This window comes from Ictidomys tridecemlineatus, chromosome 1 (assembly GCF_052094955.1).
Source record: "Ictidomys tridecemlineatus isolate mIctTri1 chromosome 1, mIctTri1.hap1, whole genome shotgun sequence".
Taxonomy (NCBI): Eukaryota; Metazoa; Chordata; class Mammalia; order Rodentia; family Sciuridae; genus Ictidomys; species Ictidomys tridecemlineatus.
The window spans coordinates 123,222,054-123,249,489 of NC_135477.1; the positions used below are offsets into that span (position 1 = coordinate 123,222,054).

A 27,436-nucleotide genomic window follows, 5' to 3' on the forward strand; every position below is an offset into this window, starting at 1 on the left:
GACAGGTATGTGACACATGATGATATAAGACAAATATAGCAAAATATGGTTGATTATAGATTGGAAGTATTGAGTATATGAGTATTCACTGTAAGTGCCTTTGTCTTTTCTGTGTGTTTGAGGAATATGATGTTCTGTCCTAAATAGTTCTGTCTATACTCAGAGGTAGAGTGACTTCTGCCTGTGATGGAGAAGGGTGTGTCCATGGAGGGAGAGCAGAGGAAGAGTGAATCAATGAATGCTGGGTAGCCAAAGAATAGCTTTTCATTTCCAAGGGCTTGGTGGTCCCACTTCACCTTCTACCCCAATCATTGTGGGGAAATCAAAGTCCTGGGGATTCTGTATCTGCCCCTTCCTTTTACACTGAGTGGAGATGAGGAAGAGTTCAGTCTAAAAACTTTTCTATAGAATCAAAGAGTTTTAGACTCTACATTTACATTTTGGAAACCCATTGTGCCCTTTGGGTGTTATAGGAAAACATTACAATTCCCTATATGGTCAGAGCAGGTCACCAGCTCAGAGAACAGAATGAACCTGTGCTGCATGTACAGGGGTTGGCATCAGGATTATTTCTAGATTTGAGGTAGGAAACTCAGCTTCGGGTCACTTATCGAAATGGCAGCCCCTGCACTCCTATGTGTCCATTGCAAGAAGTTCCCTTTCCCAATGTGTGTGACTCTTGATGGGCATCCCGGGGTAATGAGATCATGAAGGTGCTTTGAGTTCCTTTGACTTCATTCGGTCCCCATAGTGGAGAGGGTATAAACGCCACTTGCCTTAAGTCTCTGAAAAAGGAGGAACTGGAAATGGAGTGGAGCAGTGTCAGGTATGACTCATGCTCTGGCCGTGGTTCTCCTAGGCAGGGCCATACTCCGACAGCTGATGAGCCTCACAAGCTCCTACTTCAGGACCCTGCGTACTGCACTGAAGAATTTCTCATTTGCAGTTTGCAAAGTACAAAAGAACAAGTTTCTCTCTTCTGCTCATGGAGCTATGTAACAAATTCCAAGGACATGTGGGGAGAGAGAGGGGAACACATAAAGACATTCTTTGTTTAGGATTTTTTTGTCTGGGGGACAGGAGGTGGTCCCCCATCACCCTCAGGGAAACAGCACGCGGATGGACTAGTGGGTTCACACCCACTTTTTAATGTTGTATCAGCATGAAGCCAGGAAATGTTAGAGCCAGAAGACTCCTCACATTGTGACCCGGCCCCATCCTACATGCACGTCAGCTCACATGCCATCTGCTTAACTGGTGTGCTTTTGATAGTGAGTGAGCTTGTGTCCTATCTGCTGCCTTGAAATTTTTCCTGGAGTATTGTTTTTTTTTTTTTTTTTTTTGTACATTACTTAGAATTCCTTTTTTGCATCCAGTTTTTGTTTATATTGGCTGAGATTCTAATCCTCAGTTGAAAGATAGAGACCTTGCTTATAGGGGTTTTCAGGATTTCTGAATATGAAATGCAAGGAAATTGCATAACATTGCAGCATTTCCTCTTCTTGTTGCTTGCTTGTTACCCAAAATACAGTAGTTCCTTCTAGAAGCTTAAAGGAATTTGGCAGATCCTACCCTCTGATGGTCTGTTGTGGTTGAGAGAGTCAACATTACCCCGATTTGGGGTTGAATTTTTCTCGAGGTCAAAAAACAAAGCTTCCTGAATTATAACTATGACAACAGTGTTTATGTAACACAAAAATCAAACTCTGGGGGGAGGAGGAGCACCCACAACAATTAGTGTTAGTAACCCCAGAAACATTTTGTTCATGCTTAATTCAGCAGGACTGAAAACAAGTGAAAATAAATGGCCTTCCCCTTCCCTGAGCATCGGGGTGTAACCTCCCACCTACATGCTCCAGGAGGATCTGTGTCATCTCCCCTCTGGAAATTATAGCAGCCTAATTTGAGATTTCTCACAGAGAAGTGCAGTAAGTGCCAGTAGCACTCAAAATCTGAAAGCATTGCCATAAGGATAATTTGCTCGTCAAGGTCATTCTGACCCACAGAGAAGGACCCAGATGAAGGAATGTGCACCCTGTGTCCTGAGCCCCTTGTCCTCTTGGAGTGACCTCTTGGACACTGAGTATGTACTTAGAACTGTTAGTTGCCATGTAAATCTCTCCAAAGAAGTGTAAGGACAACTTTGTCATGAAGGGATTGATTTGGTTGGAGACTAGAAATAGTGAAGAATGAAAAATTGTATTCAGAAGTGTTAAGTTCTTTAAGAACTTCAGACTCTAAGAGAAATGAGAGGTCAAAGTAGGGAGAAATTATGGTCCATAGCCATCAAGGAAGTTAGAAAATCTTTGTGGAATGGGGAAAGGGAAATTACATTTTTTTTAGTACCTTCAGACACTGTGAGAACTATTCTATTCTCCCAATATCCTCATAAGTTAGGTATTGTTACTTAGCACTGGTTAACCACCTCAGGAATGTGAGATGATTATCTAAGGGCATAGAACTCATAAGTGGTGGAACTAGGCCATAATATACAGTCTCCAAAGCCACTTCATCCACTTCCCCTGTCCTAGTATCCATCCACGGCCTGTACAGGTGAAAGGACAGGCTAACAATGATGAACCCCAAGCAACCAATTTATCATCCTGAAAGGCTTTCCAGATGAAAGGGAGCTTAGTCCTGTGTGTAAGGGTGACACTGGGCCAGCCTTACTGCTGTGGCCGTGAAGCGCTCTTAGCTGTCAGCAGTTGATAGCCATTTGAGTCTTCCTTCTGGGACTCCATTCTGAGCTTCATCTCTATTGAGATTAAATAATGAGTTGCCCTTTGATAATTTGAAGACTTATATCATGAAGTCTTTTGTGACTGTCATTATTATTAACACATTTAATTACACAAATTAATGGGTTTCACTGTGACATTTTCCTACATGTTTATATTGTGCCTTGTTCCTGCCCACCTTCCCTTCTGCCCTCTCTGGCCCTCCTCTTGTGATGTCAGGAAGGCTTCTCTTCTCTAGTCAAAGCTGGGCTTTAGGGAAGCATCTTGCAGGAAGGAACAGGGTGTATGACAGATTGTGGGGGGCGGGGGAGGGAGAGAAAGAGAGAGCAAGAGAGTGTTTACATAAGAGAGAGAGAGCATTGGGGTGGGGGTTTGGGGGACAGCAAGACCCAGGAGAAGGTCAATATTGAGGTCCAGGTAAGAAGGCAAAGAAAATCTGACCTAGGGCAATAGAGAAAGAAACAGGGATGAGGAATAGGTTCCAGATATACAGTAGTCATGGAATTGATAAAACTCAAAACTGATTGGGGATGTGAGGTAGAAGGAAGGGAAAACTCAAGAACAGCCCGAGTATAGATTTCCCCCCATTCTACTTCGTTGCGCCCTTTCTTCCTTTAGTATAGGGTTCCCTATAAAGCTCAAGTAGGTGTTTCTTTATGTACTTTTAAAATTTGCTATAACTCCCGGCTGTAAGCCACATAAGCACAATTATAAAATAGATATGAAAAGGATGTTTGGTTCGCTGTGCAAAGAGCAGGATGAAGTTCGGATACATTTAGATAAAATAACTTAAATGGTACTCTTGGAACCCAGTCTCCCCTCATATCATGGCTTTGCTTTCTTTTGTTTGACCTTTTTTTATTCAAGCTTTGCTTATGTGGTGGCAGAGTTGGCCACTAAAGCTCCAGACATTTGTCCCGTTCTCCTAGCAACACAGCAAGGCCTTGGTTTCAGCAATTGTGATAAAAATTGTTAAAAGTGAGTATTGTTAGCTCCGTTTAGCCTGGGGCAAGTCACATGCACAGTAATGTGTAGCCTGGATCACATAGTCACACCTGAAGAAGGAATGAGGATCAGCCCCACCCCACCCACCTGGACTTAAGGGAATGATTTCCCTAGGAAAATGAGGGTGATGTCCCTAGAGAAAGAGGGACGTAGCTAACAAGCAGTAGGAATAGTCACAGGTATCCAGAGCACTTTGTCTTCCTCCCAGAATTACTGAGGAATGATAAAAAGAGATAAGTCTTTGATATCCGTAGTACAAAGCAGCAGGCAGTGCTTGAAGTAAGGGAAGACAAAGTTTACCTTCCTGTTCATCATCACTGCCATAACTGTGTCCAACAGCAAGCAGCCATTTTCACTCACCAGCATGCTGTTGTCTTGGGGTTCAGGAAGGCTTCAGGTGCTATCTGAAGACTTTGTAAATGGCTTCAGGAGCACAGCCAGGCGCTCCCACCTTTTGCTGGGCCCTTTTGCCAGAGACAGCCTGAGTCCTCAGGTGCCTCTGATTACATAAGGGAGAAGACTCAGAACCATCAAGTGCAGGAACCCCTTTCGTAGCCCTCCTTGCAGAACTCTCCAGTGGCACCATAGGGCTAAAACTATCAATAGCAGTTGTGGTCACGTGCTGGTGTAGAGCCGACGTGCAGCAGGCCCTAGAAAAACAATGGCTACGTGAGGGATTTGATATCCTGGAAATAAGCCAAAAAAGATAAAGCCTTTCTATATTTTCTCACAATGAGACCTGAATTCTTTATTTCGATTTTCCTAAAAGGTGATGATTCCTAGAGATTTTGCCAGATGTTGGACATAGTTACCTAATGATGGACCTGGCTTATGCTTTCTGTCTGTCCAGTGTGCTGTCTTTATCAACGCCAACGTGGAGGTTCTGTCTTCCTGCCTGCCTTTCTACCCCTCTCCCTCCCCCCTTTCTCTTTCATTTTGGTTTCTGTGTTATTCCTTCTACTCAAACCTACTCTTCGGGTCAGTACTTTCCCAGTGGCCTGCTGTGTGCCAGTTACTGAACACTCTTGACATGTAATTCTGCAGGGCCGGAGCAAGATCTTAATGCTTATTCAGGAATGGAGTATTGGGAAGTGCCATTAAATACATTTTTATTGGCTTTGCTTTGGGGAGAGCCTCCCTAAGAAAGCAGTGCAGCGCTGGGCACCGTGGGAGGGGAGAGCCCCAGGGGTGCTGCCAGCTGGGAAGTGGGCAGGCAGCAACAGCTGTTCTACCTCTGCTCTGCTCACTGAGAACACTTCCTCACTCAGACCTGGGTAATGAGGAGCACATCTCTGTGGAGAGGAGGGGGAGCCAACACCTAACTCCTAAGCTCTGTCCCCCCAAGTTGAAATACATCCTTATTTATTTCAAGCCATTCAAACTCATTTTATCCCTGTGTGCTTCAGATTCAAACAGTTCCTTCTGGAAAGCTTTTCCAAGTGTGGCCTGTGAACACACCCATGAAAAGAGCCACTCTCCCAATTTCATGTCTGTTATTGGATTTTATGGGTGGCACCTCACAGACCCAGGGTGTCCTCCTAGTAACTTCACAAGGGTGTTATTAAAAGGTTTGTTGTTGTTGTTGTTGTTGTTGTTGTTTTTTAATTCAGCCTGTTTGCCAGGTGTTCAGATGGGCTGTTGTGCTGAGAGTTCTGCCAGCTGCGCAGGCCTCGGCAGCATCCTCCAGGTCTCTCTGTTCTCATTGTTTTTAAGAAGGGTGCTTTCTGGGTGTCCTAAAAAGTCTCAGGCTGGTTGTGGTTTTTCGATTACCGCCATACTTGTATTAATTGGAAGTTTGCAGAATTACGGTTATGTTTAATTTGGGTGGAAATTTTGTTCTTACATAATGGTTGCGTTATTGCCATTCTAATTACTGCTTAGCTTCTTTTGAGTTCTTTGTTAACCACCTAACTATTTTTCCGCTGGAAAACAGAGTTGGGTGGAGAAGTTGTATGAAGTTATGGTCGAGGGCAGGCTCTAGTCTAGAGGGCTCTCTGCTCAATTCAAACCCTGGCTACGTGACCCTTGGAAGGTTAATGAATCTGTATAATACTGTGAGATAGAGGCCACGCTAATCCCAGCAGGCTTCAGGATGAGACAACAATGTTCATATAAATGTTTAGTATGTAGGGAAGAAGTAGTTGTTGGTGGTGGTTATTTTTATTTTTGATTGCTGCTTTGTTCTAATTCATTGGCCTTAGACTGTTTCCTTTCCTTCCTCTATCTATTAGGATGCATATGAGACCAGTGCCACTGGGCCCCTCGAATCACATTCCCATCCTCAGCCATTGATCCCATAGGAGATAACCTTCCCTCACTAGGAGAGGTTTTCGTTTTGTTTATTTTAAACAAAAAGTGTGACGAGAAGGAAGGAGGATGACATGATAAAAGTTTATCTTCATAGATGATGAGTCCATGGGCTGCGGAATTTGCACTCTGTGCTGGTGTAAAATATTTTATATCTATTACTCAATTTGATTCTCATAACTCTTGAGAGGTGGGGTATATTAGTATCCTCCTTTTATAGTTGGCCAGACCAAGGTCTAGAGTTGGTAAGTGATGTAGACACATGGCCAATAAATGATAGAGGTGAACTTGGAACCCAAGCAGTAGGTCACTGCAAATCTGTCACCACTGATAGGCAGTTCAGAAGTGCAAGCTTTGGTGATGTGGACCCTTTGTGCCACAGAGAGGGGAAAAGATAATGTCCAGTCCAGCATTTGAAGATGTTGGTCTGCAGTCTGTTTGACGTTTCTCCATCTCTATGTTTTTATGTCTGGGAAACCATCAGGCAGGAGGGGCTTCCATCTCCTAGGCTTCTTGGAAGAGACCTTGGGTAATGCTAGAGTTTGGGGTGATTTCAGGTAACAGTTTAGTTTAGATTGGAGCAGCAGTTTTAGAGAAGTTTGCCTGTGAGCCCATTTCTCTACCTTCATTTGTGCAGACTTTGATCCAGAGTGTGATGCGTCCATGTGCTAATGCAGCTGTGTGTCAAAGGGTAAAGTTAGATTGTTTTGTCTAATTATTGTTTTACTTATGCCTTTAATTTACACTTGAAAAAAAAAGTGTGCCTCTCTGTGATTTCTCAGTATGACTTGGATAATGGTAATAAAGGTTACCAGTAGAAAAGTTCTGGGAATCCAAATGACTCTGTGTATTTTCTCTTAATTCTTTAGGGACATGTAAATTGAATTGGCTCAGCAGTGAACAGAATTTATTGCAAAATCACCTCTGAGTGCAGAGGAAGCATATGAAGGCTTTCTGCACCCTCCTTTGATTTATTAAATTATACTCCCATTGTAGCTTCTGGGTAAGGACTCATAGAATTGCAGTACCCTGTGATTTGTATCAAAGACCCGCTTTCTTGCCCTGGTGTTTATCTTCAAGATGGAACTCTGGCTCAGAGAGAATATGGAGAGTTGCGTTAGCTGCCAGATGGTTGCCTGGGTTAGCTGTGGATGCTTCAGTTGGAATCTGAAGGCCATTCCCAGTTTCATTTTCTTTCTGACTCAGGGCAAGTTATTTCTTCCAGTGACTCACTTGCTCTAGCTGCCCAGGATAGCTCGTCACCTTTATCATCCTCTTCATCTCGATGTCTTATTTATCATGTGGTTAGTGGTTAAGTGCTTCAGCTCTGAAGACAGACTCTGGGAGTTCCTGTCTGGTTTCTTCCCTTTTCCAGCAGCCTCACCCTGGGCAAGTGACCTCACTTCTCTAAAAGCCTCAGTTTTCTCATCTCTGTGACTGGAATAATTAAATTAGGTTGTGTTAGGACTGATGAAGAGGGTCATAGAATGCTTGGCATGGTGTCTGACACATAGCGGTACTTTCGCCATCATCATTTGTATTAAATAATTATCTGCATGGAAGTTATTTCTTAATGACTCACAGATGGACCCTGATAAGGGAGCAAACACATCAAATTTCTGTTCTCTAGAAGCATATACTAGGAGAAACATAATCATTGACATGGTACCTAACTAATCTTTATGTTCAGCATTCAGCAGCAACTAGTCTACTTTGTGTTGAGAACACAAAGCCAAAGAGCTAAGATGCTCCAGTGTGGCCAGATTCTGGGGTACTTAAGCTAAGCAAGAGAGACAGACTTAGCTTAGGCTGGATTGTTGAGAGGATGCATTCTCTGCTTTGTTCTTCCTTAAGAGCATTGTTAAAGTGACCCTTATTCTATTGAGTTGATCCTGGAGATTCGGGTTCTATCCTGGCACTAGAGCTCTTGAGAGAAAAGAAACATATATCTGAAAACATGTTCATCTGAGATAACTGTTAATAAAACAAAACTACAGAGACCTTCTGTTAAGGGACATTGCTTTGTACTTCCAGCTTCAATCCCATGCTAGCAGGCAACTGTGAGATCTATAGAAGAAAGATTGCCCAGGGCAGGCAAACCATTTCTAACAGGTGAATTGGATGACCTTTGTCTCTACCAGCATAGAATCATAATGCCACCCACTGAAGTGGCTTAGTAGTTATGTTCATTTGCTACTACCTGGGTAGGTGTTTTATATATCAGCTTTTTTTTTTTTTTTTTGCTGCTGTGACTAAAAGACCTGACAAGAACAATTAGAAGAGAAAAAGTTCATTTGAGGACGCATGGTTTCGGAGGTCTTAGTCCACAGACAGCCAGCTCCATTCCTTGGGGCTTGAGGTGAGGAAGAACATCATGGCGGAAGATTTGTGGCAGGGAGAAGCAGCTCACATGATGATCAGAAAGCAGAAAGAAAGAGAGACTCCACTTGCCAGATACAAAACATATACTCCAAAGGCATGCCTCCAATGATCCACCTCCTCCAGCCACACGCTACCTCTTAGTTAATCCCCATCAGGAGATTAATCCACTGATTGGGTTAAGGCTCGCATAATTTGATCCTTTTTCCTCTAACCCTTCTTGCATCGTCTCACACAGGAGATTTTTGGGGATCGGAGCATCACTGTAGAGACAAGCTAGAATAGTATATCACTCAACGACTCAGCTCTGTGTCGTTGGACAAACTATGGAAGCTTTCTGGCCTCAGGTTCCATATCTGTAAAATAGGATCAACACTAGACCTAATCCATATGGTGTTGTAAGGATTAGATGTTGTCATGTGTGGCTCTTGGTAAGTGCTCAGTAAACAAGTCCATTCCTGCTTGGTGCTCTTACCTTTCCACCACTTGGCCTCTGAGATAGAGGCTGCTCCCCACCCTGGGCTTTCCTGTTTGGACCATGAAGTCACATAGTCCTGGCAAGTATGGTTTGTTAGCCTCATTTTAAAACTCATTCTCTTTGGCTCATTTATCCAAACCAGACAGAGATTAATAACATGGCCTCAGAGAATTGGGCAGCGCATGTTTCTGGCGCCTTTGGCTCATTGATCATGCCTCCCCAATTCAGGGAATGCTTGGGTGTTCCAGGCAGGGTCTCCTGAGACTCAGGAAACATTGAAGGAAAGTAATTTGGCATGAACTCACCTCCTAATTAAGGAGGGCTAAAAGCCCTGCATTTTACTATTCCTTGTGGATTTTGCTGTTTATAAATAGAAGCAAATTTCTCTGGCATAAAATGTTTGAATTCAATGGAAGAAATACAGTGATCAAGGATGACTCTAAAAACATCCTTGCCAAATTATGGTCTTTTCCCTTACATTTCCCTTGTCCAACTTTCCTAGGTATTTAATGGCAATCATCATAGGTCACTGCTCTTAGCTATGACCTAGCTACCTATTTCACTCACAGGCCAAAAGGCCCTGTAAGGATCTGCTTGCTGCCCCTTTGACTTGTCCTTCTCTGCCTTGCACTGATCCCCAATAATATTGGCCTTTCTCCCTCTAGAAGACCATGCCTTTCCCATTTCAGGGACCTTCTGGGCTCTGGTCCCTAAGTGTTCCCAGAGAGATCTCTTCTCATCATTTAGGTCTCATGCAAATATTACTCCTTTAGAGAAGCTTTTCCCTATATCAGGCCCATAGCACCTTCTTTATCTTTATTGTACTTACAGTTATTTGAAGAAATCATTTTTGTGCATTTGTTTATTTCTGGGTTTTTTTTTTACTAATGGAAATATTCCCTGAAGAGCAGAGACCACAGCTGTCTTGTTCTTCTGTATTCTCAGCATATAAATTGCCTGTCCATTGTAGGCACTCAATAAATAATTTATTCAATGTATGCACATAAACAAATGAATTGCAAGTAACTTTAGGAGTTACCATTCAAGAGGTATCCAAGCTTTTCAAAGTTACTATCTCCTTGTTTGATACCCCCGTGAGTAAAACTGAGAGCAGCAAAGGGAGGGGACATTTGGTTGCTGGCGTCTTAGCTTCTCTCCCAGCCTCTGTGGCAGTCCCTGTTCAGGTGCTCTGGAACACCACTTGAAAACCATAGTCTAGTCCAAGTTCTTCAAATTTGCAGATGATGGGGCTGGGATTGTGGCTCAGTGGTAGAGTGCTCGCCTAGCGTGGGCGGGACCTGGGTTCCATCCTCAGCACCACATAAAAATAAAAGCATTATGTTGTGTCCATGTACACCTAAAAAATAAATATTAAAAAAAATTGCAGATGACGGAGATGCTGCTGAGGGGAATGGGCAATTGTGTGCCCTCTGTTACAGAGAGTTATTAACATAACCTTCCTGTCAGCTTCAACCTGAATTTTGTAGTGATTTTTGTTCTTCCCCCAAATTCTGTGATGGCTAAGCAGGTCTTATCCCACTGCGTAGCCTGAAGCACTTGAATGTGTTTTGTGCTGTTTTGGTATATTGCTATTCCACAGTCTTGTTTGATGTTTACCACATCTCTGGGATAGATAGGCAGAACATCTAGCATTTCCTCATTCTGTAGGTGGAGAAATTGACGTTCAGCCAAATGAAGTAACTAGTGGTAAAATCCAGGCCAAATCGAAGTCTTTTGACTCCTCATCTTTAGAACTTTTCAGTGCATGCCCTGCTTCCTGTTTTTTCACCAGGCCATCCTCCTTCAGTCCAGAAACCCCTTCTTTCTCTCCTCCTCCTTCTGACCTTCATAAGTGGCAGTGCAGCTCTGGTCTTCTGAAGAAATTGAACATAATAATTACATAGTTGTTGGAAGTTTGGGAGGGCTTAATGGTTCTCTTTTCAGAGTTGCATAGTTTGGTTTCTTTGGGGATTAAAGTGGTTTTCAGCTGAGAGTGGCCATCAGAAACATATGGGGGTGGATAGATAGATGCCTTTAAGTTATGGCAAAAAGCTTTACCCTGTGCCTTTCCATACTACAAAACCTTAATTAAACAAGGATTTGGCACTAGTATTTCTTTTTTCTTAATACTTTTATTTCTTTATTTTTAATATAGTCCTGAGGATCAAACCCAGAGCCTCACACCTGCTAGGCAAGCACTCTACCACTGAGCCACAACCGAGCCCTATATTTTTCTTAATCAGAAGATTCATCTTATTTAATAATGAGAGCATATCAGGCATAAGCCACCTCTTGCCCACAGACCAAGTCACCTATCCTTTGCTTTTATATAGCCCATGAGCCATGTATGGTATTTACAGATACTAACTTTGAACCTCAAGTAAGTGAACTGCTTCCCTTCCTCTAAATGAACCAAAATTGTATTCTTTTCATTAGTAGACTTGCATTTTAAAAGTTATATCAATTTTTATATTTTGAATTTTGTCAAAAATTTTGTAAAAATTTCCTTCTTGTTATATAAGTATGTACATAATATTGATTTTGCGTCTTGCCTCTCAGAGCCTGAAATATTTATAATATGGCCTTGTACAGAAAAGGTTGCTGACACTTGCAGCATGTCATTGTCTGTTTTATATTGAAGCACTTTTCTGCTTACTCTATTGGTCCACTTTATGATTTCTACAAATCATTTAAGGGTTTTTATTATAGCTATCGTATGTTTTCCTTATAATATTGAAATTTACAAAAGAATACAGAGTAAAGAGTGGCTGGTTCCATTCCCCAGTGTTAACACTCAACAGTTTGTAATGTACCTTTGCCACTAATAAGCTGTGGGACCTTAACTAACCTTTGTATGCCTCAGATTCTCCAACTGTAAAACAGTGATAATAACCCCTTCTACAAAGAAGAATTGTGTAGGTTATAGGCAATAATCCGTGTGAATTACTTAGCATATGGCTGGTGCATTGTTAATGCTTAATGATTTGTAACTAATCTTAAATTATTTATATGTACAAATAAGTTACCTTGATTTTTTTTTTAAAAAAGATGGATTATGAGGGTTTTTTGTTTTGTTTTGTTTTTTACAATAAAGTTCTACAGGTGACTCCAGTTCATGCACATTTCAGCTAAAGTGCATATTGGGAAGTAGATGGTTATTAAAAGGATTTGTATTTGGGCCAGAAATTGCCTTCTGTCTTATGGTATATAGTAGGAGAAGGGGGGAGGTAATGGATTTCTAAGTGAACGTTTAGGGGTATAAAATGCACACAAGTGAGTTTTTTCCCCCTCTTTTCCAGGTCTACAACTCCAACAAAGACAGTCAGAGCGAAGGGAGTAAGTATGATGCTTGGGTTATTTTCTGCCCCCTGGGCTGGGAGTGGGCTTTGAGAACTTGCTGCTGTGTGAGGAATGAACCACCAGGAGGTGCTGTGGGCATGATGGGTCAGCTTCATTTCCTAAGTATCCTGTGAGATCTTTCCACATCACTGACTTCATAGGGCCCTTTACTGAGCCTGACTGGTAAGACTGTAATGACATCTTGCATTTAAATAACCCTTCACACTTGACATAGTGTTCTCATGAACGTTATGTCACTCAATCCTACGTCTTCTTAACACTTCTTAACACTGCTCCACTGCTAATATCACATACCCCAAACCGTATGGTGGTGGAAGCCGAAGTCGCCCTTGACTTCTGCTTAATCTGCCCAAAGGCCTGGAGAGAAAAGAGTAGAGATGGTGAATATAATATGTTCCTCTTTGATGGAGTGCCCTTGGGCATATTTATAGAATGCACCGCACATTTTCCCTGTTGCAGGCTCTGAGCAATTTGGCTAATCATGATTTCCAAGGCCACCTGTAACCTTGTAAAAGCACTTGGATTAGAATGAAACTCCTACTGGTAAAGTGTTTGGACTGATTATCTCCTTGGTGCACAGGAGAAAAAACAAATTCCTTCCAGGTTTCTGCAAGAGTTCAAAGGAAATCCTGTCCCCTGGCTTCAGATTTGCTTTGTAAAATCTGCTTGGGGGGAAAAAAATTCAAAGGTGGCCCTACCATGGATTTCAATAGTGTCAGGAAAATTAGTAGAACATCGCCTCTCCAAGTGGAGAAAAGATGGTTTCCCTTTTTTTTTTTTCTTTCTTTAGAGGGGAGTGGGTGGTAAAAGTCATTATGGGATAGAAAGAAGGTTTTCTTCCTTCCATTCTCTCTGAAATAAAACCAGGAGTTTTATACAGTATAAAATACTAAGTAATGGGGAATGGCTGATATTGATATATTAGAGGTCTTTATGACAGGAAAAAAATGTGTGTGTTTTTTTCCTCCTTTGCGTCAAAAATTGAACAAAGGCAAAATTTTAAGTAAACAGTCAAGGAAACAAAGAATCCCCGTTTCTGGATTGGGTAGGTTTGTTTTGGAGCATCTGAGGTCAACTCTGGCTAACTTAGGCAAAAATAGCTGTTCAACAGGAAAGAAATACAGAAGGCTGCAGCATCACTCACTGTGAGGTAAAGGACTGAAGACACAGCCTTGGAAAAAAAACAGCTCTAGGGACCTGGGAGCCGGAAACCAATGGGAAAGGGTCTTCTGCATCATATTTGCAGAATGATAAAAGCTCTGAACTGTAGTTGCCTCATTCTTGTGAAAATTTAGAATCCCAGGAAAGAGGCAAGTTGGTCATGCTTAGGCCCACCCAGAGAAAAGGGATGGATAGTTTTGAGTGTACATGAAGTGGGAGTGGGGTAGTATCCCAGAGGGAAATTAAGGAAGCCACCAGGATGGAATGGTGCCGGGTGGAGCTCACAGATGCCTGCCAGGTGAGGTGCATGTGAATGGAGACCTCTGGCCAGATATTCACTTACTTGTAACTTTTAACTTTGTGAACTTGCTTCTCTCTGCTTAAGTGCCAAAGATTGTAAAGAGTCTCTTGAAGGGTATGCCGGGCCTATACACATTCTGTCATTTCTATAATACATTTTGGTAATATGTTTGGGAAAGCTTTTAAAAGTGATTATTCTTTTGACTCAACAATTTGTTCTAAAAATGCAAGAGATGTTTATGCAGCAGAGAAGTTCCCTGGAGCATTGGTAATAATAGGGAAGAATTAGAATCTAAATGTCCTACAGGGAGTTAGTTAAATAAGTCATAGAGTAGTATGCAGCCTTTAAAAAGAACAAAGGAGGTCTTGATGTATTGGCAGAAGTGGTGCCCACAGTATATTGTTAATTGAGCTTTAAAAAATTAGGCAGTGGAATAATGCACATAGTAAAAGAAATTATTTGACATAGGTAGTCGATAGAAATAAGTTTGGAAGTACATGTATTTTCAAACTAAATCAGGGTAGAGGTTGGACTATTGGGAGACATCAACTTTCTATGTTAACTATTTCTCTATAGTATGTATTATTTTCAGTTAACCTGTACTTTTTAGTAATAGCTATTAAAACATAGCATTAAGTGAGCATTTACTGTGTGTCAAGCCCTGGAGATGTGTTACATACATTAACTTCCTGTGATACCCTGAGAGATAGATACCTTCTTTGAGGATGAGGAAATTGAGACTGGAAAGCTCAGGGAACACAATTTTATCAAAATTTTGCCTGACTCCAAAGGTTCTATTATTAGAAACAAGGGTATTCTTCCTAAAAAATAATACTAAAAGTTCCATTTTGGAAAACATAGACACTTGTGTGACACTCTGCTTCCGTTGCCCTGTTATTCACAGACTGATGACAGGGTGTCCATTGACCCCCACGGGTGGGTGTTTAGTTGCTTGCTTACCCTTTCATCTTGCAAGCAGAAGAGATAAGGACAGGGTAAAAAATTCTGGCTGCTTTTTCAGGAGTAGTTTAGGTGTAGGACTTATGTTTCTAGGGTTTTATTATTTACCAATTTCCAGGATGACAAAACCAGAGTAGGATCTTGTGGGTTGGTGCTGCCTCACCTTTTTCAGCATTAGGGCCCATCTTCCCCATCATGCAACAACTTTCCCTCCCTCTCTCCTGACCTTGTACTTGCACTCTCTCTTCATTGTGGTAATTTGCAATTTCACCCCATGCTCACCCACAGCTCATTTGTCACAATTTGATAAAATGTGTTCCCTGATAGTGTTTAGTGTTTTAATAGCACTATTGCCCAGGGTTGTTCTACAACCCTCTTTCTGTTTGTGCCACAATCTAAACTTTTTTAAAAGTAAGAAGTCAATTCGCTATGAATTGAAGAGTAGGGCATGTCTGTTCTCACCAAATTCCTAATGTCTGGCGTCTAAATCCCAGATGTCTAGCATTTTGTTTTCTAGAAAATGTTTTGGAGGGAGTTTGAATACAAACATTTTATATCAGAGCCAGAATGTTTTGAAGGAGCAAATAGCAAAGGAAAACTCCCTTGGGGACACTTCGGAATCTGTTGCTTTCATCTTGAAGTTTCTCCCAGGGCATACTTTGCCTGTGGGTATAAGACAGGGCCTTAAGTAATGTTTGTCAGCTGCTGGTATTTTTGAAGTGGTCCGGTTGCCAGGAGGAGGGTGTTTGCAGATAAACACATGCTCATTTCTCTACAGAGCCTTTTTCCTGTGCTCTTTCCCTCTCTGTTCTGTTGGGTCTCGAGTGTAGAGGGTTAACCATACTCATATATTCATGGTACATCATTGACACGGGGCCCTGGATTCATTCATTCTTTGTTTCATGTCACTTTATTTTACTTATTTATTTGTTCCTTTTTAATTGTTTTCCTTATTCATATTCCTTTTCTCTTCTATAAGCCACCATCTTCAGATGCATTCTTGGAAAATGTGTGCCTTTCTCTGTGTTAAGTTTTGTGAATGGTGGTGTCTCGGTCTGATCTTTGTCCATCAGCATTGTGTAGGGAAGGTATTCACTGAGCTCCTTTGGCTTCTGGTGACTGCCTACTCCAGGGTGTATCTCTTTTTGCAGAGATGTACTCCATCTCCTTACACCTCGAATTCCTCATCACCACAAGGAACACCTCTGTACGAGTCCTGTATAAGGATTTCTTTGGGTTGTTCTCACCAGGGGGAATTGCTGGTCAAGTTGTGGGTCTGTGCAGAGACTTAGTCTAAGTCTTTCGTTGCTCCTAGAGCTGCTGCCCATAGTCCCATCCACCCTGTACTTTAGTGTCTCCATTCCCACCAGCTCTCACTGTTAATCAGCCATCTAATTTTTTTGCTAGTCTGCAAGATATACAATCATAGTTCATTGTTGTTTCAGTTTACATTTCTCTGATAATTGATGATGATTGATTCAGATTCCCATTAGTTCTCTGGGTTTTCTCTTCTGTTAATTGCCTAAACATGTCCCCTGCTCATTTTCTGACATAAGTTTCTCTTATGGTTTAGATATGAGGTGTCCCCCCAAAAGCTCATGTGTGTGACAACACAAGGATTGTCAGAGGTGAAATGATTAGATTATGAGAGTTAGAACCTAACCCACTGGATTAATCCACCGGTATGAAGTGACTGGGTGTTTACTGTAGTAAGATAGGGTCTGGAGGAGGTAGGTTCCTGGAGGTATGCCTTTGGTGTTCATATTTTGTTCTAGGTGAGCAGAGCTCTCTCACTTTCCTAGTTGACATGTCCTGAGCTGCTTTTTTTCCACTCTGCCCTCCTGCCATGATGTTCTGCTTCACCTAGGGCTCAGAGCTATGGAGTCAGCTGTCTAAGAATTGAGACCTCTGAAACTATGAGCCAAAATAAACTCTTCCTTCTCTATATTGTTTTTGCCCGGTATTTTGGTCACAGCAACTACAATAAAAAACTAACAACAGCAACAAAAGCAGTTACTGTTTTTCTCTTGTTGATTTATAAAGTCTCTTATATTTATTTTTTAATTTTTAAAATACTACTAATAATAATATTCCTTTGATAGTTGTAGATGGACAGAATGCCTTTATTCATTTATTTTTATGTGGTGCTAAGGATCAAACTCAGTACCTCATACATGCTAGGCAAGTGTTCTAACACTGAGCTACAGCCTCAGCCCCAAAGTCCCTTATATGTAGATATTAATTCCTTCTTAATTTTTGTTCCCATTTTATCAACTGTCTAATATTATTACATGTGCTGTCCTTCCTTGACTATAAGGCTGTATGTTTTATATTTACAAACTATGTTTGAAAAAATTTGCCTTCTGGTTTATGATTTTTAAATTGTATTTTGAAGAAGACCTTTTTGACTCATGTTACAAAAATATGCACCTACATTTTTTAAAGGTGTCTTCACGTCTAGGCTTCAAATCCAGCTGATATGTGGATCCACCATCATTTGTGATGTTTCATGAAGATTTAGTCTTATTATTATCCATTTGAAGAGTCCATTTTCCCATCACCTACGAAACTTTCCATACCACCCCCACCCCATACACATACACTGATTGTTGGTACCAGATTCCTTGTATGGGAGGTTTGCATAGCTGAGTTCTACCTTTAGGCTCTTTATTTTATTTTATTATTTATTTATTTGTTTGGACCAGTACTATTTCTCTGTTTTAATATGATGATGTTGAGTCCAATCTTACTATATCTGGTAGCTTAAGTATCTTTCCTTTACTCCTTTTTGGGGTTGCTATTATTTGTAGACCTTTATCCTTCTAGAATAGGTTTAGTAAGTTCCTCAGAAAAAATGAAATGGTCATATGGAATTGCATTGAGTTATGTAGATTAATTTGTGGAGAAGTTGACACTTTTATAATACTAAGTCATCTCCTACAAGAACATTGAATATGTTCCCATGTGTTTGGACCAATGTGTCCTTTATTTGACTTTTAGTTTCTGGCCTAGAGGTCACATGTTCTTGGTTAAGTTAATCCTTACACATTAAATTCAAAAACCAGTCCTATGGGCTGCTCACTGCAGGTTCTCCTGCCAACAGAGAACCTTCCCTGGGTTTAATCTTAAAATGTCAGGAATATGTACCAGTGACACTGAGTTTTCTGTTTGGTCAACTCTCACCTAGTAGAAAAGGGAAGGGGAAAGTGGGAATATACAAAGTAAAGCGGAAGGAAGTATGGTCTGTTGCTCTTTAAGTTTCCTTAAGGAGGAAGTGATCCGCCGCCAGTGTTACTGATCCAGTCATCTAGATCTGTCTCCTTTACTATTACAAAGAGCAGGACTCTGCACTGGGCAAGAATCCCCCTCCTGCCCCACACTCCTGGCTCCCTTTGCTATGTTAATGCTGGTTTCCTGCAGTCTGCCTGTCTTCTTGCATGCCCTACTTTTGTCTGCATTTATGAGACTTATTTCCCAAAGAATTTGCCATTCTCCTTAGAAATGAGCCCAGGTCAGAAGCAGGAGAAGTAGGAAGTGGCCTGTTCTTAGCCCAGGCTGCCGTTGTCCCATAGCCCCATCTGAGGACTTGTCAGAGAGGACAGAGCAGTCTAGTGCAGGAGACTAAGGGAATGGTAGGCTCTTGGAATGAGTTGGTTTTTTCCAAGTTCAAAGTTTTAAGTAATAAATGTCACTGCCTGCTTCTTCTAAAAAGATTAGTTTTGTTTACAGAAAGACTTTTCCCATTGCTTCTCTGGGTGGCTGAAGTCTGGCACAGCCTCCTAATATGTTCTTCATAGTGCCGCTTTCCTTAATGCGGGAATTAACTTAAATCCATAGGTTAATCAGATTGTATTCAAAGGCACACCCGCCTCGTTGCTACAGGCATGCCTCTCACACACCAGGACACGCAGCACTGACTCTCTGACCTTTCAAGATGGCATGGCAGTAGTTCACTGTGCTTCCAACTCTTGTTTAACATTTTCCTGTTTGTTTCCACCTGAACCTTTTACTAGATGCAACTATAGGAGTGCAGGCTTCCTGTAGCTTTTCATTCAGTGAGTGCCTCTGGGAGTTCTTAGGGCAAGTGGCACTCACAACTTGTAGAGCTGTCTCTGCCTTTAAGGAGTGTATGAGGTGCTGTGGAGGTTGAAGCCACTGGAAGGCAATAGGCAGAGGACCAGTTATTTTGCATGGGTGTGTACCATATTCCTGTATCTACAGAAGCACCGCATGCAGGCTGCAGACAGAATGCCAAGAGTGGGCTCAAAATGGGATTCCATCTCTAGGCAGGAAAGACTTAAAATATGGAAACTTCCTACTCACCTCAGAAGGAGGAAATATAACACTTACTTTTTGCTCCTAAGTCTTAATTCCATCATTCCCTCCAGTTGACATTCATTTGAGGGCCTTTATAAGAATAATTTGTATCTGAATAATGCTGAAGAACCCATTGGAGTTTTTAAATTAATCATTCACGCTTGGAGTTGGGGAAAATCAATGATTAAACAGAAAATGCTCTGTACAGAGTCAGAATTAGGATCTGATTTTCTGTGGGGTATGGACATTGAATCTGAACCTTTCTCTTAAGCAGGTTTAAAAACATGTATTTCCCTTTCTATAATATGAACTTACAGAATATTAAGAAAATACAGCAAAATAATTTTTAAAAACTCAATAAAAATAATTTATAATACCACGGTCACAGATAAGTCCTTCTTGCATTTTTCCCCCCTGTAGTCATTTATATTGTACCCAGGGACTTACACATGTTAGGCAAGCAAGTGCTCTGGCACTGAGCTACATTCCCAGCCTTTTAAAATTTTTTTAAAGAAATTATTTGGAGATAGGGTCTTGTCAGTTGCCTAGGCTGGCCTCCAACTTGCAATGCTCCCACCTCAGTGTCCTGAGTAGCGGGGATTACAGACATGCATGACCACACTCAGCTGCCTTCTTGCTTTTTTTTTTTTTTTTAAATGACGTCTTATATGTATTTTGCCAATGTCTGTATCTATTTTGACTTAATTGACATTATGCCAGAAATGCTTGTTTCATCCTGTCTTTTAAAATTTTTCAAGCATTTTCCCATGTCATATTTATTAGTATCATTTGTAATGGTTATTTAATACTCTGTCATAGGATTATACCCTGATTTATTGAACTATTCCTGTCATTGGACTTCAGTGCCCTCTCCAGATTTTTGCTGTTTTGACTAACATTGGCCTTTGCATCCTTGTACATCAGGCTTTGAACATACTTCAGATCCCTTCTTGGTGGGCTCAGCCGAGTGGACTGGAGAGAGGTGTTTCCATGGAGGGTACAATGCACACAATGGAGATTAACTTCCTGGCTGTGGAGGCTCAGGGCAGTGCTGGGCCTCTCTCAGTGTCCATTTCTTTTCTGTAAAATAGGAATATCAATACCCCCATGTCATAAACTCATTGTGAGAATTAAAGCTCAGCGAAGTGTCTGGCATGTTGGTTAGTTAATGCGAACGAACATTACTCTGGCTTTTATCCTTCTCATCATCTGGCTCTGCCAATTACTCCCTCAAACAAAGTACCATCCCCTGGAAAGGAGGCTGCAGGATTGGCAGAGCTGCCCTGGAAGGCAGCAGGGAGGGGACTGAGGGAGTCAGTCGATACTCCTCCATTTTTCAGTCTTGGCGATGTATGAGAGTTAGCTCATTTAATCTTGTATTAGTACCATACAAACATTTAAAATTATCACTTATATTTATATATTTTTAAAATATGCATTTGGGGAGCATGAGTATTTGCAAACCTCATGACTTTCTAAACCTCATTGCTTAGCACTGGGGTCAGCTTTTTTCAATAATGGGCCAGAGGGTAAACTATTCAGCTTCACTACTGTAGTGTGAAAGCAGCCACAGACTCTGGAGATGAGTGTGCATAGAACTTTAGTAGAAAATTCAGTAGAACTTATTTATTTATTTTAGTTGTACTTGGACACAATACCTTTAATTTATTTATTTTTACGTGGTACTGAGACCCCCCTCAGCACTAGGCAAGTGCTCTAACACTGAGCTACAACCCCAGCCCCAGTTCAGTTGAACTGTATTTATAAAAAGGGTCATGGTGAATTTGGCCACATGGCCTATAGTTTGCTAACCCTATGCTTAATACAAGGTTACTGTTTTTAAAGACTGGAAGTACAGCTCACCAGCTGTACCTCCAGCTCTCCCTGCGCTCTTCTTGGCCCTTCCCTCTTTCCCTTCCCTCCCGTGCCATACAGGTTTCTGTGGCCATCACTTTGGTTTTCTGAGTCTTGAAGTAGTATATAAATGGTTGCCATTTACAAACATGCTGCTAAGAATGGTTAAGTTTACAAATGAGCAAACAGGCTTAAAGAGATCAAGGCAGCATAGTCTAGAAGTAGGGATCTGATGGCCAAACCTGAGCCTGTCCATTTGCCAAGATCCCTTTTTCCCCTGCTGGTCTTGGTATGCGTGAAGTCTCTGCTCTGTTCTGCTGTCCTGTCATATGTGGCCAGCCCCGTGGGCCAGCCTCCCTGGTTCTTTGCTGCTGAGGGGTATTCCGTATTCCTTCTTAGTGAGCCTCCTCATTAGAACCATCAGTGGTTCCTCAGACATCCGTGCTCAGCCGGGTGAGCCAGGGCCACGGGTTTCAATGGCTGTAGTTTCCCAGGGTCAGAACCATAACATGGCCCACTCCCTGCCATCCCCAGGATGCAGTAATAGAACAGAGCCACCTTCTGTGTTGTTTACCACTGTCACATACACTGTTGTTCTTCAGGACCTCACTCAGATCCGACTCCCTGATGGTGTTTGTTAAGGTTTATCATGTTTTATGAGGACAAGACTGAGGACCAGGAGAGGGGAGGGGCAGGGTGTCACCACCCTGCCTCTGTTTGCCCATTGTCATGCCTCTGATTGTAGATTCTCTTCATCTCTGTGCCTCAGCTTCCCTTGATTTGTCAAACAGAAAAGGAGATTTATTCTTGAAGATCACAGGGAAGGCCTTTATGGGATGCCAGGGGCCACTGTTTTTAAAAAATTTCTGAAGCCTTCCGTCTTCTTTACCAAAGGTCCACTGTTTCATGAAAGCAGCAGAGGGCAGAATAGAGGATTTCTTTCCCTTTTGCATTCAGTCACCTTCGGCCTTTTGCTGTCAGAACACCCACAGTTGAGAGGCAGGAGGAGGCAGACGCTGGTAACCAGGATCCCTTTGGGATCAGAGCCATCCTGAGGCTGCCAGGTCTCCTCTGGTGGGTGGCTTATAAATAGAACATTTCCCCTTTTAAACCTGAGAAGGATGGAAGGCTTTGATGGGCAGGGCGACCTGGCCTCCTGTGCCCTGGCCCACGAGGCCGTCAGCTGAGCGCACCTTCCCCTCCAGCTTTCCATCCCCGCCTGCCAGGTCTGGGCTGATAGGAGCACAAGCTCGCCGGCTGTACTTCCAGCTCTCCCTGCGCCCTTCTTGGCCCCTTTTCTTCCTCTTTCCCCTCCCTCCTTTGCCATGCAGGTTTCTGTGGCCGTCACTTTCATCTTCTGAGCCACAGTCAGGTGAGGAGGTGTCATTCAAGCTCACCCAGGAGCTGACTTTCTGTACCTGTCTTTTTAGTGAACTCATGTGCAACACGTTGCTGTGGCCACAATGAGCTTGAATTATAGTTAATTAAGCAGTAATACCCCCACTTTAGAATGGTTCTGACTAGGGGGCAGGGGCTAGAGAGAGAGGAAGGAGAAGGAACAGCTTTTTTTTCCAGAGGTTTTAGGACTTGGGTTCCTAGCTATTTTGTGTGGCGAGACCTCATCCCCCAAAGATATGACTGGTTATGGTGCTCCTTGGAATTTCCTGGACAAGCAGAGTGTTTCTGTTTCTCCTAAAAGACATGTAACATATCTGGTCTTTCTTTCAGTCAGCTTTGGACTGACATATGCAGGCCAGTGTGTGACTTTGCCATGTCCCAGTATCCCCTCTTTCCTTCATGATGCAGGCTCTGTTGTGATAGCAGGCTGTAGCCTGGACAGGTGTGAGCCACCTCCTGGCACTCCTGATGGGACCTTAGCCAGGCTATAGTGAGCAGATCCCTAGCTGCATCTTTAACTCCTAAACCCCAGTGTGAAGGGTTATTGAAACAGAGACTGAAAGATTTCCTTCATGGCCACCAAGTGCAGGTTTTCAGTTATTATAGTCCATTTATTTATTGAGCACATGCTATGTGTTAAGCAGCATGCTCAGCGTTTGACGTACAATATGTCATTTGATTCTCCTAAGAACCATATAAGTTATGTAGTATTATTGGTCCTACTCACAGATGTGAAACCTGAGGCTTCTTCTCAGTGGAGACTTATGGTCACTCAAGTGAGTGATCCTACCCTGATCAGTGTTTTCAAAATGTGCAACACATTTTATGCATGTGAGGTTTAACAGTGGCTATAAAGTATTATATATACTATAAAGTATCTAGCACAGACAGCCAGTATCTGGTGATGCAAGGGTTTAAATCTTAGGCTTTGGATTCTAACTACCATCTCTTTCCCTTACCATTTAATACCTCAGAGTTGACTGTGACCAAAAACATAGTCCCAATCATTCCTAGAGCATTTGAAGGTGGGAGAAGAGGTAGGTAAAGGTGGCAGAGGGGTGTTGGTGGGCAGAAACAGTTGGCTGTCTGTTTGAAGCACTTCCATCTTCACAGAGATAGCTGTGATCTCTTGTTTGAAAAACCAGTGCAAAACCACCCAGGCCTCAAGGCAGAAAGGAATTGAGGCCACTGGACTGTGATTCATTCTCAGGATGTCCAGATCCCTGTGCAGGAGACGAATGGTCCTGATTAAGCTGGTTGGCCTTACTGCAGTGTGCATTAAGCCCTTTTCTTTCACTGCTATTTTGATTTGGAATTTTAAGGTGGACCGAGAGACTGCAGATGCAGAAACCAAGAGGGAAACACCCACTCCATCCTAGGCAGACATGCAGACCTCAGCCTGTGCTATGCAAGAACCTACGCACTGCCCCTTGGCTGCCTGGCTCTTGCTGGGAATTGGGACACTTACAGCTGTCTCAGAGCCTCCCTTGACCCAGGGAGGGAGTTGGTAGGTTTATTCCAGGCCAGGCAGGGAATAAACTTCTGTATTCCTGCTGCCTGTTTTATTTTCTTTACTGTTTGCTTCTTTCAATTTATTTTTCTGTGTGTTTGTCCCCAAAAACCATGAAAAAGAAAATATATGCCTGTGTATCTAGTAGGCTAGGAAAGAGCATTCTGATTAACAGCACTCTTGCTTGGAGGTCAAAGGATGAATGTGATCCCTGCCAATCCTATTTGTCTCATGCTTTCCACTGCAGGGGCCCTGAACTCTAGAAGGCACCAATATGTTCAGCCAGCTGCTCACCACTTAAGGCTCTGGAGCATCTGGACTTTTTACCTATTGGTTACTGGCATATGAGCTGGTAAAAATATGGATGATAAAAATAAAGATTGTACTTGTTCCTTTATTTAGGAAGTATTTGTTGAAATATAGTAATGAACAAATTATCTCTCTTCTCGTGGAGCTTAGACTATCTTTAAATTTTTAGTTAAAATTTATCTTAACTGATGCATAAAAACAAAAAAATTATATATGTTAATGGGGTGCCATGATGTTTCAATACATGTCTACATTGTATAATATGGAGCTTGTACTACTGAGAGAAATGGATAGCAATATTACATAGACAAAGGTGAGAGAAAGTACTGTGAAGAAATAAGAGGGCAGAGACAGGACACAGGAGAAAGGTAGCTGGGTTCCACAGCTAGAGCAGGGAAGCCCTCTCTAAAGGGTGACCTTTGAGGAGGCACCTGAACAGAGGAAGAGCAGGAGGCACATCAGAAGTTGGCAAATGAGTTTTGCTGACAGAAGGACCAGCATATTCAAAGGCCCTGAGGAAATGAGCTACTTGTGTTCTGGGAATACTAGAAGGCTCAGTCTGGGAATGCTAGGAGGCCTGGGAGAGTGGACAGTAGGCTAGGATTTGACCAGGTGAAAATAGGAGATAAGATTGTATTCTTAGCATCATAAGAAGGCATTGGAGAACTGTGATCAGGTGAATTGCCCACGCTGATGGATGTTTTTAAAAGATGACTCTGGCAGCTAGTGAAGAAGAAACCAGAGGGGAGGCTACTGTAGGAGTCCAGGAAAGGGTGATGGTGGTGTGGATCAAGGTATCAGCTGTGAATAATGGTGAGAAGTGGTTGGATTCTGGATGTTTTGAAGATATTACAGACAGGACTGGCTGATGAACTGAATGTGGAGTGCCAGTGGATGTGGCTATGAGAGAAGGATGATTTTATTTGAAAAGGACATCTTGCTGCTAGAATATGGTATTTTCTCATCTTGTCCTTTCAGCAAGGTTGAATATAGTGCCCGGCCTAACACACATTAGGATGTACACTCTCAAGTGTGTTATTTATATATCACCTTCGTGATAAATTTTTAAATATATATGTATCAGCTTTACTATTGTTTACTTACTGTTTTTTAAAATCAATTTATCATTTTTATCTTATTTTATTTAAAAAAGAAATAGAACGTGCTATGTGTGATAAATCAGCAGATTTATAGTGTTCACTAAAATAAGTGTCTACCCACTAAAAAAATGTTTGTCAGCCACTTGGAATCATCTCATATACCAGAGTCACAACCAACATCATATACTAAGATGCACCCGTGAATCCTTAGTGTCCAGTGAGGCACTAGGAGTACAGATATTGACAGTTGACCAATGAGCAGTCACTTGTGTTTGTCTTTGGTGACAATAGTTTGAGTTGGTTGGTGGTCTCTGCAGTGTTTTCCCAAGTGGGTACTCACACCTACTGAAGCATAATCTCTGGGAGAAGGTCCAGAATCCACTTGGCAACAAGTACACCCTTGTTTCTCTTGTCCCTTGGAGTTGAGAACAACTACTAGAATAGAAGGGGCAGGACTCTGAAAACCTGATCCCCAGCCCCTAATCGCTTTCTGACTATCATGTGAACTTCAGCAGAAAGTAGAGTAGAAGAGAACAAACTCCACAGCTCAGCTGAGTACGATCCTGGTTTCCCTGCTCACTATGCCATAATCAAGTTCTTTAATCTGACTGAGCCTAGGTTTCTTGTCCACAAAATGAAGATGATGACGATGATGGGAAGAAGATGCTAGTTTTAAGTGCATAGCCCAGAGCCATGTAGTCTGTCTCAGTAAGTGTTAGCTACTGTTATCATTGCTGTTGTTACCACTTAATATCATGAGCCTGGCTTTCCTCATAAAAACTTAGCAGAGATGTTGGGAAAATCAAATAAGCTGTAGTTTATTAATTTATTTTGTGAACTGTAACGTATTATCCCTCATTATACTCATTAGTGTGAAAACACAGTAAGAAGTTATTAGTGAGAACAGTAGCAGTATTACACCATGGGATTATCATTAGGATAAGAGGTACTTGGGTATGAAAACCATTCCATCCACCAGAAAGTTTGACTCAAATATGAGGATGCAGTAACATCCTAATATTGATCGTACTAGAAACAAACATTGGTTGAATACCAAATAACTCCCAGTTGCTGTACTTTTCATTGGACCCTCATGAGACCTCGGTGAGTTGTCCCCACTGCACAGGTGAGGTAGGTGAGTCTTAGAGAGATGAAGCACCTTATCTGAGATTGTTTCCAGCCAGAGGTGGCAGAGATAGGATTTCAATCCAGGTCTGTGTGGTTCTAAATTTCGTCATTCTGTTTCGGCTATTCACCATTTCTGTCTATGTAATTTAGTAAATATTAAAATTAGTTTGTATTCTCTAAGTATATACCAGCCAGGGAGCAGTGTACAGTCTAGACATAGTGGGCAGTGGAGGAGGATGGGGAAGAGGGTCCCTGGGGCACTGTTCTGGGATTAATAACTTGATTATCAGTAATTCACAAAGCAGAGAATTTACATTTGAATCATTGAGAACCAATTTGCCAGCTTTCCTGGGTCCCACTGGAAGATTCTGACAATAGCCACCACGGAGATATTTTCCAGGGGCCACAGCTCATGAAGCCCTGGCCACCCTGGGACTTCACATGATTAGGAGAAAGAGCATGAACTCCTCTGGCTGTCTATCTGAAGGTGTGAGCCAACTAGAAATCTATTATCCAGGTGGCTTTGTATTCAATTCAGTATGGGTGTTTTCCTTCATGACTTTTAGTGGTGTGAAAATTGATTAAATTCAAGATGAATGAAGCAGGCCAGACTGTAAGAGCAAAACCTAGTGGGAAACTGAGTAAATTTCTGTGGTAAGACCTTGTGCCTGGAGCTGCCCATGAAATGGTGGCCTGCTTACAGCACTTCCCAACAATCCTGTATCCATCCATATTAAAAGGGGTACAGCAGTTTCTTCACCTCCCAGGCCTCCTACTTATCTGCAGACTTCCAGAACATTCAGTTTTTGTTTTTATTGTTGCCATTTGTTTTTTGTTTGTTTGTTTGTTTGTTTTACATTTTATTTTTGGTTGTAGTTGAACACAGTTCCTTTTATTTTATTTAGTTATTTTTATGTGGTGCTGAGGATCAAACCCAGGGCCTTTGTAGGTGCTCGGTGAGCGCTCTACCGCTGAGCCACAATCCTAGTCCCTCATCATTTGTTTGTAATTAAAGGAATCATCAAGTACATTTCCTGAGGAGAAAATTTCAGACTGGGAAAAAATAACCTTTAGGAAAGTGGTGGTCCCTTCTCAATGCATGTTGAGATTAATTTAGTAGATCAGCTCTTC

The 27,436-nt window shown here is 42.0% G+C and overlaps 1 protein-coding gene across 8 annotated transcripts in view; it reads left to right on the plus strand.

The window, feature by feature from the left end:
• The window catches only part of Arhgap26 (Rho GTPase activating protein 26), a 415,947-nt gene that overhangs the window by 211,260 nt on the left and 177,251 nt on the right, over nucleotides 1–27,436 (plus strand). For all 8 annotated transcript variants that reach the window (XM_078047074.1, XM_078047111.1, XM_040273751.2 and 5 more), the window contains exon 12: nucleotides 12,207–12,243. In XM_078047074.1, the coding sequence (XP_077903200.1) occupies nucleotides 12,207–12,243 (37 nt within the window). The remainder of the gene's footprint in view (nucleotides 1–12,206; nucleotides 12,244–27,436) is intronic.